At 43.2% G+C, this 17,345-nt stretch overlaps 1 protein-coding gene across 3 annotated transcripts in view; it reads left to right on the top strand.

Annotated features, from left to right (window-relative positions):
• Window positions 1-17,345, top strand: part of TAF12 (TATA-box binding protein associated factor 12) — a 44,364-nt gene that overhangs the window by 19,904 nt on the left and 7,115 nt on the right. For 2 of the 3 annotated variants that reach the window (XM_073616200.1, XM_073616199.1), the window contains 3 exons: window positions 14,248-14,505; window positions 16,316-16,393; window positions 16,474-16,588. In XM_073616200.1, coding sequence (XP_073472301.1) covers window positions 14,332-14,505; window positions 16,316-16,393; window positions 16,474-16,588 — 367 coding nt within the window. In that variant the 5' untranslated portion in view covers window positions 14,248-14,331. Of the gene's footprint in view, window positions 1-6,065; window positions 6,148-14,247; window positions 14,506-16,315; window positions 16,394-16,473; window positions 16,589-17,345 lie in introns of all 3 variants that reach the window. The other variant, XM_073616198.1, reaches the window with a different exon arrangement.

Here is a 17,345-nt window from a genome sequence, read left to right as displayed (position 1 = left end):
AAATTTTTATTTTTTGTGAAGAATCACCAACAAGTGGGACACAATTGTGAAGTGGAAGGAAATCTTTTGGATTTTTGAAACTTTTTTAACTAATAAAAAAATGAACAGTAGGGCGTGCAAAATTATTCGGCCCCCTTGCGTTAATACTTTGTAGAGCCACCTTTTGCTGCGATTACAGCTGCAAGTCGCTTGGGGTATGTCTCTTATCAGTTTTGCACATCGAGAGACTGAAATTCTTGCCCATTCTTCCTTGCAAAACAGCTCGAGCTCAGTGAGGTTGGATGAAGAGCGTTTGTGAACAGCAGTTTTCAGCTCTTTCCACAGATTCTCGATTGGATTCAGGTCTGGACTTTGACTTGGCCATTCTAACACCTGGATACGTTTATTTGTGAACCATTCCTTTGTAGATTTTGCTGTATGTTTGGGATCAATGTCTTGTTGGAAGATAAATCTCCGTCCCAGTTTCAAGTCTTTTGCAGACTCCAACAGGTTTTCATCCAGAATGGTCCTGTATTTGGCTGCATCCATCTTCCCCTCAATTTTAACCATCTTCCCTGTCCCTGCTGAAGAAAAGCAGGCCCAAACCATGATGCTGCCACCACCATGTTTGACAGTGGGGATGGTGTGTTGAGTGTGATGAGCGGTGTTGCTTTTATGCCAAACATATCGTTTTGCATTGTGGCCAAAAAGTTCGATTTTGGTTTCATCGGACCAGAGCACCTTCTTCCACATGTTTGGTGTGTCTCCCAGGTGGCTTGTGGCAAACTTTAGACGAGACTTTTTATGGATATCTTTGAGAAATGGCTTTCTTCTTGCCACTCTTCCATAAAGGCCAGATTTGTGCAGTGTACGACTGATTGTTGTCCTATGGACAGACTCTCCCACCTCAGCTGTAGTTCTCTGCAGTTCATCCAGAGTGATCATGGACCTCTTGGCTGCATACAGTCTTCTCCTTGTCTGAGCTGAAAGTTTAGAGGGACAGCCAGGTCTTGGTAGATTTGCAGTGGTCTGATACTCCTTCCATTTCAAAATGATCGCTTGCACAGTGCTCCTTGGGATGTTTAAAGCTTGGGAAATCTTTTTGTATCCAAATGCGGCTTTAAACTTCTCCACAACAGTATTACGGACCTGCCTGGTGTGTTCCTTGGTCTTCATGATGTTCTCTGCGCTTTCAACAGAACCCTGAGACTATCACAGAGCAGGTGCATTTATACAGAGACTTGATTACACACAGGTGGATTCTATTTATCACCATCAGTCATTTAGGACAACATTGGATCATTCAGAGATCCTCGCTGAACTTCTGGAGTGAGTTTGCTGCACTGAAAGTAAAGGGGCCGAATAATTTTGCACGCACCACTTTTCAGTTTAAAATATCCAATAGATTTCGTTCCACTTCACAATTGTGTCCCACGTGTTGGTGATTCTTCACAAAAAAATTAAAATTTTATATCTTTATGTTTGAAGCCTGAAATGTGGCAAAAGGTTGAAAAGTTCAAGGGGGCCGAATACTTTCGCAAGCCACTGTATATATTATTTTTTTTTAGTAGAGACCCTAGAGAAAAAAATGGTGGTTGTTGCAATATTTTATGTCACACTGTATTTGCACAGCGGTCATTCAAATGCAATTTTTTGGGAAAAAATTACACTTTAATGAATTTAAAAAAAAAAAAAAAAAACTAACCAGTAAAGTTAGCCAAATTTTTTTTGTATAATGTGAAAGATTTTACGCCGCGAGAATCATGATCTTTTTATTCTAAGCAAAAAAATTGTAATTCTCATTTTGGCCAGAATCGTGCAGCTCTATGTACTATTAACCTTAAAGCTAAAACTACAACTTTCTTTTCACTAGAGCTGAATAGAATGATCAGTCCCAGCATAGATCCTACCTCTGTACCATGTTGTTTTGCTGTCTGCAGATCCTCTGATATTCTGGGTCTAGATGTGGCTTTGTACTATGTTGGCAGTCTGTATAGTCAATGTAGACTGAGTCTCCTCCATTGCCATTTCTTGCAGCATCTCTAGAATAAAACACACCTCTCTGTAGTCTTTCAGACTGCAAATGATGTAACTTCCTTCACAGCTCTTATGGTGGGTGGGATTGAATACATCCTAATTGGCATTCAATCCTGCCCAGTCACACCTACAGGAAGAGTCCAAACCTCCCAAGTCCCACCGCACAGATGATAGAATTACTCAAAATCACATGGGAAACCCCTTCATACACAGCTTGTTCTGAAAGCTAGCTGTGCTGCTGCTGGGCAGGATTGAATGGATCACAATTAGAATTCAATCCTGCCCAGTTAAATATGCCGACCAGTGTGAACAGGGAGAGTCCCACCCCTTAGATCCCACCCTCCCAGAGCCCTACTCTCTGTGAAGTGAAACATGATTAATTTACATATTAAGGAATCCCCTTCATAATAACCTCCCATAGGCCTTCCTCTGTAGTATTGCAGTAAGCCATTATTCTTTGGCATGCTGCAAGACAGGAATGACACATTTACACCTGATTTGCAGACTGAAGAGTGATCTGAATTTGGATCACTCTTCAGAGAGCATTTGGCAGACGGTGAGAAGGAGTTGTATCACCTCATCACTTATTTTAATCCTCAAAATGCTGCAGTACTGCGCATTTGCAGTGTGGCTCCATTCACTAGAATTGGTTGTTTCTGGCAGGCAGTAGTGCCCACCAAGCACAACAGGAGGTATAGTTCCTACCACAGCCATGAAGCAGAGTACTGCAGTCGTGTTCTGCCCCATCAGCTAAAGGAGTGCAGTTGGGGGGGGGCGGTAAAACCTTTTGGTTGTGCTGCATTCTTACACCATTCATTTAAACAAGCCCTAAGACTGCAGTGATTCTCGCATTGTAGTGGTCCCTTGCAGGCTCCATTCACACTTTGTGTAGTAGGAGTGTGCATTTCTGCTCACAATAATTTTAGTGTGTTTGGTGACTCACATACACTTTACAGCAACCAAAGATTTGTGTGTGACCAAATCGAGTTTTGTGTGTGCAAACACTATATACACATTACAAATCATGCCTTCAACAAAGATAATTTGCGGTTTCTCTGTTAAAAAGAATGAGATTAGAGCAGGAAAAAAACATGATCTTGTGATCGGTCTAATCTTTGTGTGCCCTTTATAGCTAGAATAGCACATTTCTTGTCCACGAGATGCTTTGTAAGGTTACACTTCCTGCTTGAAATTCAGCCAGGAGAAGAAGTGACAACACAAACACAGAAACCTGCTTTATACAGCTAAAGTATAGCTATAAGTTACACACAATCTGACCCTGGGGTTGTAATTCATTAACATGCACAATGCATCTGCTGTTTTTTTTTTGAGGAAAAGCTGGAGTTCTTCTTTAGGCCCCTTTCACACTTATACGACTTGTCCCACGATTTTGTACTGCAAAATCGTATGACAAGTCATTCTCCATGATTTGCAATGACTACCATTCATATTGGCACGACTTTAAGTCGTACCGACTTGAAAGTAGTCCCTGCACTACTTTGGTCCAACTTCAATGCGAGTTGTACTCCATAGACCTCAATGTTAAACCCTGAAGTAGCATGCAAATCGTGCCTGAATTAATATAGACACGACTTCAGTACGACTTTGTAAGCACAAACCTGGCTCGCTGATTGGGAAAGGAAAACTTTTTTTATCCTTTCCCGATGAGCGACAGGCAGTGCTGACAGCTGTCTGGTATGAATCCAGAGGGGGAACGCCGCGCCAAGTTTTAAATGAAAAAACCAGCGTGGGTTCACCCCCAGGGGCATACCAAGCCCTTAGGTCTGGTATGGATCTAAGGGGTCCCCCCGAAAATCCATACCAGACCCTTATCCGAGCACGCAGCCCGGCCGGTCAGGAACGGGGATGGGGACGAGCGAGCGCCCCCCTCCTGGACCGTACCAGGCCGCATGCCCTCAACATGGGGGAGTGGGTGCTTTAGGGCATGGGGGGCACCCTGCCGGGCCCCCCCACCCCAAAGCACCTTGTCCCCATGTTGATGAGGACAAGGGCCTCTTTCCGACAACCCTGGCCGTTGGTTGTCGGGGTCTGCGGGCGGGGGGCTTATCGGAATCCGGGTGCCCCCTTTAATAAGGGAGCCTCCAGATCCCGGCCCCCCACCCTATGTGAATGAGTATGGGGTACATGGTACCCCTACCCATTCACCTAGGGGAAAAAAGCGTCAATAAAAAACACAGTACACAGGTTTTTAAAATAATTTATTAGGCAGCTCCGGGATCTTCTTCCGGGGGTCTCTGCGGCGTCTCCTCCCGGTGTCCTGATCTTCTGCCGGCTCCTCCGCTATCTTCTTCAGCTCAATTGCTAGCGGTGGTCCGGACTTCTGCCTTCTGCCTTCTTCTTTTCTTCCAGAGATGTTGACACGACGCTCTCCAGCTGGAATGGTCTCTGAACGCTCCGCAACGGACTTATATAGGCGGTGACCCCGCCCCCTTATGAGATCACTGTCCCGGGGCATGCTGGGACTGTGCCGTCATAAGGGGGCGTGGTCATCACCCGGTGACCACGCCTCCTAAAACGTCACAGTCCCAGCATGCCCAAGGACTGTGACGGCATAAGGGGGCGGGGTCACCGCCTATATAAGTCCGTTGCGGAGCGTTCAGAGACCATTGCAGCTGGAGAGAGCGTCGTGTCAACATCTCTGGAAGAAAAGAAGAAGGCAGAAGTCCGGACCACCGCTAGCAATTGAGCTGCAGAAGATAGCGGAGGAGCCGGTAGAAGATCAGGACACCGGGAGGAGACGCTGCAGAGACCCCCGAAGTCGGAAGAAGATCCCGGAGCTGCCTAATAAATTATTTTAACCTGTGTACTGTTTTTTATTGACGCTTTTTTCCCTAGGTGAATGGGTAGGGGTACCATGTACCCCATACTCTTTCACATAGGGTGGGGGGCCGGGATCTGGGGGCTCCCTTATTAAAGGGGGCTCCCGGATTCCGATAAGCCCCCCGCCCGCAGAACCCGACAACAAACGGCCAGGGTTGTCGGGAAGAGGCCCTTGTCCTCATCAACATGGGGACAAGGTGTTTTGGGGTGGGGGGGCCGCAGGGCGCCCCCCCATGCCCCAAAGCACCCACCCCCCATGTTGAGGGCATGCGGCCTGGTACGGTCCGGGGGGGGGGGGGCGCCAGCTCGTCCCCATTCCTGACCGGCCGGGCTGCGTGCTCGCATAAGGGTCTGGTATGGATTTTGGGGGGACCCCACGCCGATTTTCGGCGTAGGGGGTTCCCCTTACAATCCATACCAGACCTAAGGGCCTGGTATGCCCCTGGGGGGGAACCCACGCCAGTTTTTTTATTTAAGACTTGGCGTGGAGTTCCCCCTTATGATTCATACCAACTACTGTGTGTTTTCATTTGTTAATGCCAAAAACGTGGCAAAGTCGTACAAAGTAGTACTGCTCCCAAATCGCGGTAAAATCGCGCGACTTTGAAGTCGTATAAGTGTGAAAGGGGCCTTAAGCTGTCATTGGGAAAATGGAAGCAAGGCAAAAAGTAGTGTAGTAGCTGTTTTGCTGCCAGGTTGTTTTCTCAAAGTCTGCTTTATCCATTTTTTTGCCACTGCATAGACATTACCCTGGCCTGGATGGTTGATGTTTGGTGTGAAGTACAAACTGTATCGATTTTTAATTGCAAGGTCTTCATTCAACATTTGCATGTCAATGTCCTTGATATCTTCTGCTACATTTTATATGGCCCTGATCTGCACAAATCTTCTGTTATTTTGTTCAGCACTAGATTTTCAGTTAATGGTTCAGTTAATTGTTTGTGAGGTGCAGTGCCATTTTCCTTGCATTTCCTATTTTACTTGTGGATTCATAAAGAAATTACAGTATTAGCCAAAATATTTCTCATCTGCTATCGGGTTTCAGTAAGATTTCCAAATCAGGAACCCCCTGATCAGAGTTGAACCACTGGCGGAGCAGAAGACCACCCCCAGCAGCCCCCAACATTTTTGTTGTATGTCTTTGTTGCAGCAACAGGCAGACATGTGCACTCCAGTCTGTACACAACTTATGATGTTGTTGTCCACAGAAGGCCAGTGACCATGGCGGGTGTACTGAACGGTCCCACCGCCGTGTGTGATGTCATTACAGAGCTAGATACTCAGCTGGCTGTAAGTAAGAAGCATGTGAGCATGAACTGCTGTATAGTGATTCCAAGTGTCTCTATGCTGTACAGCCTTATTAACCATCTGCAGTGCAATAATGTGTGTATACTAAATTAAACATGCTTCACTGTGTATTAATGCTGAGTATCTGCAATAAAAAATCCAACAGAGTTGTTATTAATGTTTCCATTATAGTTGAGTGGTGTTGAAAATAGTCTGATCTTATAAGGGGTCAGTAATGGTTCAAATAAAATCAAGGATAACACTACACATATATAGTGTGTATGATTTATGTATATGTCCTTTTTTTGACTTGGATAGTAATAACATACAAGAGCGTTTTCACTTTCACCACAGATTTATCCTTCCCATATATATAATTATACACTCCTGGTCACTCATTTCTTGCTTTGGCTTTACCGAGACACAAAGAGAGGGTGAATCACCCCTTTGGAGTCACATACATCAGTTAAAACATACCAGAGGTTCTAAGCCTTCCCCACTATAAAAAAACAAACTAAAAAAAGTTTTGGCTGTAGTTGATCTTTTAAAATATCTTTCTGCCTCATGTTTAACATTTGAAAGTTAAATTTAATACTAACTTACCTTTTAAATAAATCCGTCATATGGATTAACCTCTTTGCTGCATACTGACCTCCTGAAGCTTCTATGCACTGAAGCCATGCAGCACCAAGAACCTGGCACCCAATTAAAACTGATTTACGGCTTGCCCACTACCTCATATTTTTCTCCTTTTATGCATATACTCTAGGAAGTCCTCCTGAGGTTCAATTTCTGCCATGTTTCTGGTACTATGTTCAGAGATCCACTAACAGTCCATAAGTAGCCCTAGTCAGACCATTTTTGGAGTTTCCAGCTAATAGTTACATGTCTAGGAGTAATATAGTGGGGCGTTATAAAATCTGGAAAACATAATCCATGAGCTAATGTGGAGCTGATGCTCACCAACTGACCATGCGTTATTTTATTGGCATGATTGCCTTTTGGTTCAGTTTTATTTGCAAAGATTTTCTTAAGCTTTCCATGCCCCGAGAAGGAAAAGCTGATGTGCTAGGAATACAACTAGAGTTGCTGGTTGTGAGAAGCAGGCAGATGCAGTGCATCTGGAAAGTATTCACAGCGCTTCACTTTTTCCACATTTTGTTATGTTACAGACTTATTACAAAATGTATTAAATTCATTATTTTCCTCATAATTCTACAAACAATACCCCATAATGACAACGTGAAAGGTAACAGTGCATGTCAGAGCACAACCAAGCCATGAAGTCCAAGGAATTGTCTGTAGACCCCTGGGACAGAATTGTGTTGAGATACAGAAAAATTTCTGCAGCATTGAAGGTCCCAATGAGCATAGTGGCCTCCATCACCCGTAAATGGAAGAAGTTTGGAACCACCAGAACTCTTCCTAGAGCGGGCCACCGGCCAAACTGAGTGATCGGGGGAGAATGGCCTTAGTCAGGGAGTTGTCCAATAACCCAATAGTCACTCTGACAGAGCTCAAGCATTTTTCTGTGGAGAGAGGAGAGCCTTCCAGAAGAACCATCTCTGCAGCATTCCACCAATCAGGCTCGTATAGTAGAGTTGCCAGACAGAAGCCACACCTCAGTAAAAGGCACATGACAGCGCACCTGGAGTTTGCCAAAAGGCACCTGATGGACTCTCAGACCATGAGAAACAAATTTCTCTGGTCTGATGAAACAAAGATTGAACTCTTTAGCCTAAATATTAAGCGTCATGTCTGGAGGAAACCAGGCACCGCTCATCACCTGGCCAATACCATCCCTACAGTGAAGCATGGTGGTGGCAGCATCATGCTGTGGGGATGTTTTTCAGCGGCAGAAACTGGGAGACTAGTCAGGATCGAGGGAAAGATGAATGCAGCAATGTACAGAGACATGCTTGATGAAAACCTGCTCCAAAGTGCTCTGGACCCCAGACTGGGGCGAAGATTTATCTTCCAACAGGACAACGACTCTAAGCACACAGCCAAGATAACAAAGGAGTGGCTACGGGACAACTCTGTGAATGTCCTCGAGTGGCCCAGCCAGAGCCCAGACTTGAACCCAATTGAACATCTCTGGAGAGATCTGAAAATGGCTGTGCACTGACACTCCCCATCTAGCCTGATAAAACGTGAGAGGTCCTGCAAAGAATGGAAGAAACTGCCCAAAAATAGGTGTGCGAAGCTTGTAGCATCATACTCCAAAAGACCAGAATTGGTGCCAAAGGTACTTCAACAAAGTATTGAGCAAATGCTGTGAATACTTTTATGTACATGTTGTTTTTTTTTAATATAAATTTCAAACAAACTTCTTACACATTGTCCTTATGGGGTATTGTTTGTAGAATTTTGAGGAAAATAATGAATTTATTCCATTTTGGAATAAGGCTGTAACCTAACAATGTGGAAAAAGTCAAGCGATGTGAATACTTTTCGGATGCACTGTATGCAAGCAAAAGGAGGGCATTTATTTTATGCTAGGTATACCGGGGAGACAAAAGTGTGCAGGGGAGACAAAAATGGTGGACGAGGGAGCAGTACTGGGTATTAGGTCATTGTCTAATCAACAAACACAATGGTATGTTTATGTGGGTTCTTAAGCCCAGTACACACAGGCCGAATGGTGGGCGACATCGACCGGTTCAATAGAAACCGGCTGACATTCGGCCCATGTGTACTGCTGCTGATGGGTCATGACGGACAGCTCCCCATTAGCCAATGGCTGAGAGTGCTGACTGGAGTGTTCTGGCGGGTGGGGGGTTGTGTAAATTGTGTAAATATTCAATTATCTATTTATGTGTAGATGGAATAGTTAAATCGGTATTAGTTTGTCACATGATTGGTCAATCTTTACACTTTTTTGTGTGTGTGTGTGTGTGTGTGTGTGAGCGAGCGAGCGTGAGCATTTTCAACTTTTTAGTAAATCAACCCCATTGCACGCAGCATCAAAGTTTTTAAAAAGGTGTTTCTTGTGAATGACAGCTTAAATGAATGTTTGAGATTGGCATCCTGTCACCCACATGAAGCACCTAGCAGCCTTTTATATCCATGTAATATGACACACGTTTTGTAATCTTCTTGATCCCAATACATGTCTTTCCTGAATACTTCCATGTTGTCGGTGGCCTATTAATGTCAGCAGGCACAGGAAAATGTTAAAGTATCAGAGCTGCTTTCATTATAGAATTTACCTGTTTAAATTGCTGGTGATTTCAAGTATATCCGTCTGATTTGTTTTTGTGGGAATCATAGACCAGAGTCAGATCTTTAGACCTTGTGGAGAACTGCCTGTGGGCCATGAGCCAAGTGGATGATATCTGGTATATGCTACTTTTGTTTCATTGATCTGATATGTTATTCCCCCTTGACTGTTTCAAACCCATGGTGAATTTACTGATTAACAAGGTATAGAGTTTCTGAAAGATGCTCAAATCGGCAACATGGTAATTCTAGTATAACCTTTTCTGCATTTTTACTTATCATATAATACTTGGATTTTAAAGTAATGCTTTGGCCAAATTAAGAAATACATGTATGATACAGTCTGTTACTAGCATTAACACAGCAGTCTTTGTTTTTCTGAGTCCCCCCGTAACAAAGTTTTACATTTTAAACCAGCAAGTAAGTCTGTTTTTTAAAGTGGTCCTAAAGGATATTTTTTTTCCTAAAATAAAACCTGTTATACTTGCCTGCTCTGTGCAGTGGTATTGCACAGAGTGGCTCTGAACCTCCTCCTCTAGGTCCCCTCGTCAGCACTCTTTTCTCCTCCTCTTCTGTGTCTGCTCCCATAGCAATCCAGCTTGCTATGGAGGCAGATGTATGGGCTTGTTCCTGAGCCAGGCTGTGTGTGTCCATAGATGCACACAATGTGGCTTGGCCCTGCCTTCCACTGTCTGCTCACAGGAATTGATTGACAGCAGTAGGAGCTGCAGGAGTTTGATTTTAAATTATTTGCTTGTGTAAAGTCCATCTAAGATTACCCTCTCCACTGATTGACAATTCTGCTGTCCAAGGGTAGCTACATTGTTCCTCCATAGATACAGTGGAGGAGAGAATGTAGCCATCCCTAAGAGAAGGATGTGTGTTGCTTTATGATCACCACATGAAAATAAAGGAATAAGAGCTTAAACAAAACTATTGCAGTCAGCACGTCCAGTGATTGGTAGGCTACCATATATTAGATGTTTGTTTTTGGGTTTAGTTGAAGTTCAAAAAGGGAAGTTTTGTAAACTGGACAAAATAAAAAAATTTTGTCCACATATATTTCTTGTGGCTCAGGAGTGCGCTATCTTGTGGTCTCCTGTGACCCAAAATCAGCCGACTTTTGGCTAATGTCACAGAGAAGCTCAAGACTCTGAAAGAATCCCAAGAATAATGTCTGGATCCACCCAGGTGCCTGATGGGCAGCTGGCTCAGCCTCACAGCGCACTTCCCCAGCCCGGAGCTACAGTAAGCGGGAGGAGCATTGACTGACAGACTGATGCTGCAACAGGGAGGTGAGTATAGCCTCCCCCCCCACACACACACACACACACACTCCTCCTTTAACTACTTGCCCTGGGTTGACGTCCTATGACTTCGGGGACTTTGAGTGGAGATATCTGGATGATTTCTGCAGCTACAGACATCATCCAGATATCTTATTTTTTGAGCTGGCGAATCCCTGCAATGTAAAGGACACCACCAGCGGCGATTTCTCATAGACCTGGCTGTGGTATCTGGCCATCTCTATGACCCTCGGAGGCCGGAAGCGAGGTCATGACATCCCTCTGGCGCCGGCAGATATAGACCCCAGATCTCTCCATAAAGAGGACCTGTCATGCCCTATTCCTATTACAAAGGATGTTTACATTCCATGTAATAGTAATAAAAGTGATTAAAAATTTAAGGGAAAGTGTAACAAAAAAAAAGAAACCAAAAAAAAAAATTAAAACGCCCACATCACCTTGTGCTTGCATGCAGAAGCGAATGCATACATAGGTCTTGTCCGCATATGTAAACAGCGTTCAATACATACATGTGAGGTAGCGCTGTAAACGTTGGAGCAAGGGCAAGAATTCTAGCACAAGACCTCCTCTGTAACTCTAAACTGGTAACCTGTAAAAAAATTAAAGCGTTGCCTATGGAAATTTTTAAGTACCAAAGCCACAAGTGTGCACAACACAATTTGAAAGCATGGCATGTTGGGTATCTATTTACTCTGCGTGACATAATCTTTCACATAATACAAAAAATTGGGGTAAATATTGTGTGTGTATGTGTGTGTTTTTTTTTTGTTTTGTTTTTTTTTATTCATGAAAGTGTTTTTTCCCCCCCAAAAATCGTGTTTGAAAAATTTCTGCACGAATAATGTGTGACATAAAAACTTGCAACGACTGGCATTTTATTCCCTAGGGTCTCTGCTAAAAAATGTAATGTTTGGGGGTTCTGAGTAATTTTCTAGCAAAAAAATATTTTTTACAGTGCTTTGAAAAGTATGCATACCCCTTGAAATTTTCTACATTTTGTCTCGTTACAAACGTAAATGTATTTTATTGGGATTTTATGTGATAGACCAACAAGTGGTACATAATTGTGAAGTGGAAGAAAAATGTTTTTCAAAGTTTTATACAAATAAATATCTTAAAAGTGTAGCGTGCATTTGTATTCAGCCCCCTTTACTCTGATACCCCTAACTAAAATATAGTGGAACCAATTGTCTTCAAAAGTCACCTAATTCGTAAATAAAGTCCACCTGTGTAACTTAATCTCATTATAAATGCTTCTGTTCTGTGAAGCCCTCAGAGGTTTGTTAGAGAACCTTAGTAAACAAACAGCATCACGAAGGCCAAGGAACACACCAGACAGGTCAGGAATTAAGTTGTGGAGACGTTTAAAGCAGGCTTAGGTTATAAAAAAAATTCCAAGCTTTATGTATCTTACGGAGCACTGTTCAATCCATCATCTGAAAATGGAAAGAGTATGGTTCAACTGCAAACCTACCAGGGATCTTCAAACTACGGCCCTCCAGCTGTTGCAGAACTACACGTCACATGAGGCATTGTAAAACTCTGATATTCACAGACATGACTAGGCATGATGGGAATTGTAGTTCTTGAACAACTGGAGGGCCGTAGTTTGAAGACCCCTGACTTAAACTGACAGGTTGGGCAAAAAGAGCATTAATCAGAGAAGCAGCCAAGAGGCCCATGGTAATTCTGGAGGAGCTGCAGAGTTCCACAGCTCAGGTGGGAGAATCTGTCCACGGTACAACTATTAGTCGAGCACACCACAAATCTGACCTTTATGGAAGAGTGGCAAGAAGAAAGCCATTGTTGAAAAAAAGCCATAAGAAGTCCCTTTTCAGTTTGCAAGAAGCCATGTGGCGGACACAGCAAACGTGGAAGAAGGTGCTCTGGTCAGATGAAACCAAAATTGTTTTTTTTTAGCCTAAAAGCAAAACGCTATGTGTGGTGGAAAACTGACACTGCACATCACCCTGAACACACCATCCCCACTGTGAAACATGGCGGTGGCAGCACCCTATACATACAGCCAGAGCTACAATGGAATGTCATAGAGCAAAGCATATTCATGTGTTAGAATGACCCAGTCAAAGTCCAGACCTAAATCCAATTGAGAATCTGTGGCAAGACTTGAACATTGCTGTTCAGACGCTCTCTACATCCAATCTGACAGTGCTAGAGCTATTTTGCAAAGAAGAATGGGGAAAAATTTCACTCTCTAGATGTACAAAGTTGTTAGCGACATCCCCAAAAAGACTTGCAGCTATAATTGCAGTGAAAGGTGGTTCTACAAAGTAATGACTCGGGGGGGGGGGGGGGGGGGGTGTGAATACAAATGCATACCACACATTTCAGATATTTATTTGTAAAAAATGTTGAAAACCATTTATCATTTTCCTTCCACTTCACAATTATGTGCCACTTTGTGTTGGTCTATCACATAAAATACATTTATGTTTTTGGTTGTAACATGACAAAATGTGGACATTTTCAAGTGTATGAAAACTTTTTCAAGGCACTGTACATGTAGGTGAGAAATGCCAGAATTGGCTTGGGTGGCAAGTGGTTAACTGAGATCATTCCTGTAAATGTTCCCTCTGTTTTTCATTAGATTCAAGGGGGAGATTGGTGTATGGTGTTTCCAACTTTCTCTAAACATATTGAGAAGGACTGAATCCATTAACCTTATTTGTGTAAGCTGGTAGCAGTAGCCAGTCACATGCTTGCTCTCATTATGAAACATGCATTAGTAGAATAACAAATAAAGTTAGTAGATTTGATGTTGACAGGACACCAACCGTACTTTCATTTTGGGTAAATAAATATTTTTTTTATCGATTTTTAAATATGTAAAGTAATAGCAAGGAACACGTATGTTCGAAGAAGAGTAACACACAAAAGGAGGGTTTGGTTAGATTTGAATCTTTGAGTCAACCAGCAGCTCCACAACTTACCAGCTGAAGTTTGATGCTACCTTCTTTCCTTTCTGCTGATTTTTACACACAAACTCTTAATCTGTGTAGTTTTGCTACACAAATATGTTCAGTGGTTAAGCAAATTGGGTGTGTCAGTTCCCGATTGCATCAATTTGTGTTGAGTTCTTTTGGGCCCAGATGATGGCTAATGTACTGGAACACTAAAAAATCATATTTAAAGTACGTTTGTTTCTTGCAAAAATTAAAGCTGAACTCTGGGAAATCGAAAAGTCCTCCCTTACATTGGGGCTGCGCATGCACGGCAGGCAATAATTGTTCATTTACGATGAGGGAGGCTGCAGTTTTGCTTACTTGATCCTCCACTTTCCCTGGCTCCCTCCCATGCAGCCTCTACTCCCCTGCATTTCAGTGATCAGCCCTGGAGGTCATCAAGGCTGATGCAGAGACCATAGCCCTAACTCCAAAGTACAGCCTATTACCAGAGTAGAGGGATGTGGAGGATTGGGGAAGTAAAAGTGCTTTTGCATCCCCTAGACTTAATCCTTGCAGCCCCTAGAGTTCAGCTTAAGTGAAACTTGCTTCTGTACAAAAGGGTACTCTGTATTGTAATTTTCTTTTCTAATTTTTTGCTATTTCCACAGCTTCTCGGGCCTGGGCCCCACACCCCAAAACAGCGTGCTGACGTGTCCCGGTTGGGTGAGCTGAGGGGTAAAGCACTCCAGATTATGAACCAGTTCGGAGCTTCCACACTCATCAACCTGTCTAACTTTTCAACTTCCTCTGCCATGTCTGCCTCAGCCACTGTGAAGCAAGAGCAAACCGTGGCCAACAGCACTGCAGGAAGCAAAGTACCTGGAACAACACCAGGAGGAGGACGAGCAAGTCCAGATGCCAACCAGGTAAAATATGTTCTGTTAAATAACTGCAGGAATTGTTGGAGACAAGAATACCTTCTGTTCCCCTCGTGTCCTGCATCAGATGACTCATCTAAATGCAAGTTTCAGGAAGCACTGCTTAAAGTGGAGGGCCACCCTAAAAAAAATTGCATGAAAAATCCTAAAAAAAGAAAAAAAAAACATTTGAAAAAAAAAAAAATTAAACTTGCCTAAACCCTTGTTGCTAGGCAGTCTTCATAATCTGCCTCTTCCTATTCCGCGGCGTGTTCTGCTCCTCGGTGAGCGGCCCCGTTGCCTTCTGGGAACTGTGTGTGTTCCCAGAGCACCATGGGGCCATTCACAGAGCGCCGTGCCGTTCGCGCGTGCGCAGTACGAAACTGGCAGTGAAGCGGCAAGGCTCCACTGCCTGTTTCCCTTACCTAGGATGGCGGTGCCGGGACCCGAGAGCCAAGGGACGGTCGGCCTCGGGCGGCCGACATCGCGGGCACCCAGGACAGGTAAGTACTTATTTAAAGTCAGCTGCTTTGTCTCGCTGCTGGAGCCCTCATTATTAAAGCAGGGTTTCAAAGTATGGGGGAGTACATGTCCTCCCCTGTAACAGCACTTAGGCCCCAGTGGCCAATTACCAAGCCTGAACATGTGTGGCATGATACAAGTTCTTACCCCAGTCCACATCTGAGCTTTAACAGGATGCTAAAGCAGGGTGGCATAGGAATGTGTGGCTTGGTAAATATATAAATCTGGGAAGGTGAGCTGCATATATGACTTTATATCCATGTGATTCCTGCAGCTAAGAGGCTACTTGATGTTTATAAAACATAAACTAGATACAAATTTTCATAAGTATGCTTACTACTAAGTGGTTGTAAACCTCAGACATAAAATAGGCATAAACCTCTATAGTGTGTAAGTGTCACAATTCAGAGCACCAAGTGTCAGTTCTGTCTGCTGCTTCGTTCCTCTGCTATCAGCATGACTCACTTCTGACAAGTTTTCCAGACACCAAGAGAAAAAAGGTGACCGGGCAGGAGCTCCAGCACACAGCCTGTGATTGACAGTCTCAGCTCTGTTTCTGTGTGCCGTGTGAAGAGGTGTGTCCCTCCAATTAGCTCCGCAGAGTAACTTTAGCGCTCTGCTTACTTTTTTTTTCTGAACTATTAGACAAGCTTATAAATTCTGGACTTTGAATGGGTGTAGAGAAGAAAAGAATTGCAGACAAAAAGGTACAACTTATGTGGGAGGATTTGTTTCATCTCTGTGTATCACCTGAGGATAGCCACTTGAATGTTCTTGCAAAATCCAAATTATTACATGTTCTCTTTAGGTATTCATAGAACTCAGATGATTGTCATTTGAATTGGGCACCAGTAGTTGTGCTGAGTGAAGCAGTCATTTGACCAGATTAGAAATACCTCGAACTTTAACAGCTAACAGGAAAAAACGAAACAAAGTGTTTAATTTTGACTATGCCCCTTTTGTAATGTGTGCTACAGCTAGCCAGGTACTCTCTTAAGTTTGTGCCTTTTCATTTCTGTACCTCATATATATATGCACACCACATGGTTTATTGTGATAGCGATCAGTGAAATCAGATGTTGAAAGCCTCTTTGAGTATGTATGGTAAAGGCAGTCAGTGGATATTCTGAATATAGAACTGTAAAAGCTTTAGGCATTGCTGCATCATCAAGAGCAGAGGTAAAGTAATCAGTGCAGAATGTTCTCCTGTTAGAACATTCTATTTAATAGGATTTGTCAATTTATTTCAGACGCTATTTTATATGTATGTTTCTTAACTCTTGTTACTAATTTTCAGGTATTGACCAAGAAAAAGCTTCACGATTTGGTCAGAGAAGTTGATCCAAATGAACAGTTAGATGAGGATGTAGAGGAGGTAAGACATTCAAAAATGCAACCTGACGCTGTTCTGAATTTAAATGGCTTGGTGACTCATGATCATTTCTCCCACTCCAGATGCTGCTGCAGATAGCTGATGATTTCATTGAGAATGTGGTCTCTGCAGCTTGCCAGCTAGCCCGACATCGTAGATCAAACACATTGGAAGTTAAAGATGTTCAGCTTCATCTAGGTATGTTTTGCTTATTGTACTCCTGTTTGGAATTAGGATGGAGCTTAAGATGTCAGAATATATAATTTCTATTGACATGCATTATATTTTATTTTTGCATGACCTGTATTTGGCATTGTAGTCTATTTCCAGATCCAACTGCACTACTTAAAGCCTACAATCTTTGCTAATCCATTTCCCTACCATATCTAGAAAAATACCTGGCCCTTACCCTACATCATTCCCTGTTTAAAAATTATCTGAAGACTTAGACAAATGGGCTCCAACGCTGCCTCCTTTGGCAGACTGAATATTGTTTCAATGAATATCTTACCCAGGATATTTTATTGCTTTAAAATTCTCCAGATAGGTATGAAAATAAAAGATCACTCCCCCAAAAAAATGAGGAAGCCCAGAGATACCGAAAGCGTTTGTTACCCAAAAAAAAAAATTGATCCTGTTCCCTTAAAGCAAGGGTCTTCAAACTATGGCCCTCCAGTTGTTCGGGAACTACAATTCCCATCATGCCTAGTCATGTCTGTGAATGTCAGAGTTTTACAATGCCTCATGGGATGTGTAGTTCCGCAACAGCTGGAGAGCCGTAATTTGAGGATCCCTGCCTTAAAGTATGTTAAACAGCAAAGTGCTTGAGCTATGTAACTTGGCCCACTGTATCACCTGAAATACCTGTCTAATCCTGCCTGGTTCTGCCCCCCCCCCCCCCGTAAACTGACCACGATTTATCATGGCTGCTGAGCCCTGACACCGTGGTCAGTTT

The sequence above is a fragment of the Aquarana catesbeiana genome, linkage group LG02 (assembly GCF_042186555.1).
Source record: "Aquarana catesbeiana isolate 2022-GZ linkage group LG02, ASM4218655v1, whole genome shotgun sequence".
Taxonomy (NCBI): Eukaryota; Metazoa; Chordata; class Amphibia; order Anura; family Ranidae; genus Aquarana; species Aquarana catesbeiana.
The sequence above is the reverse complement of the archived record's forward strand: the minus strand, read 5'-3'. Positions and strand labels throughout refer to the sequence as shown.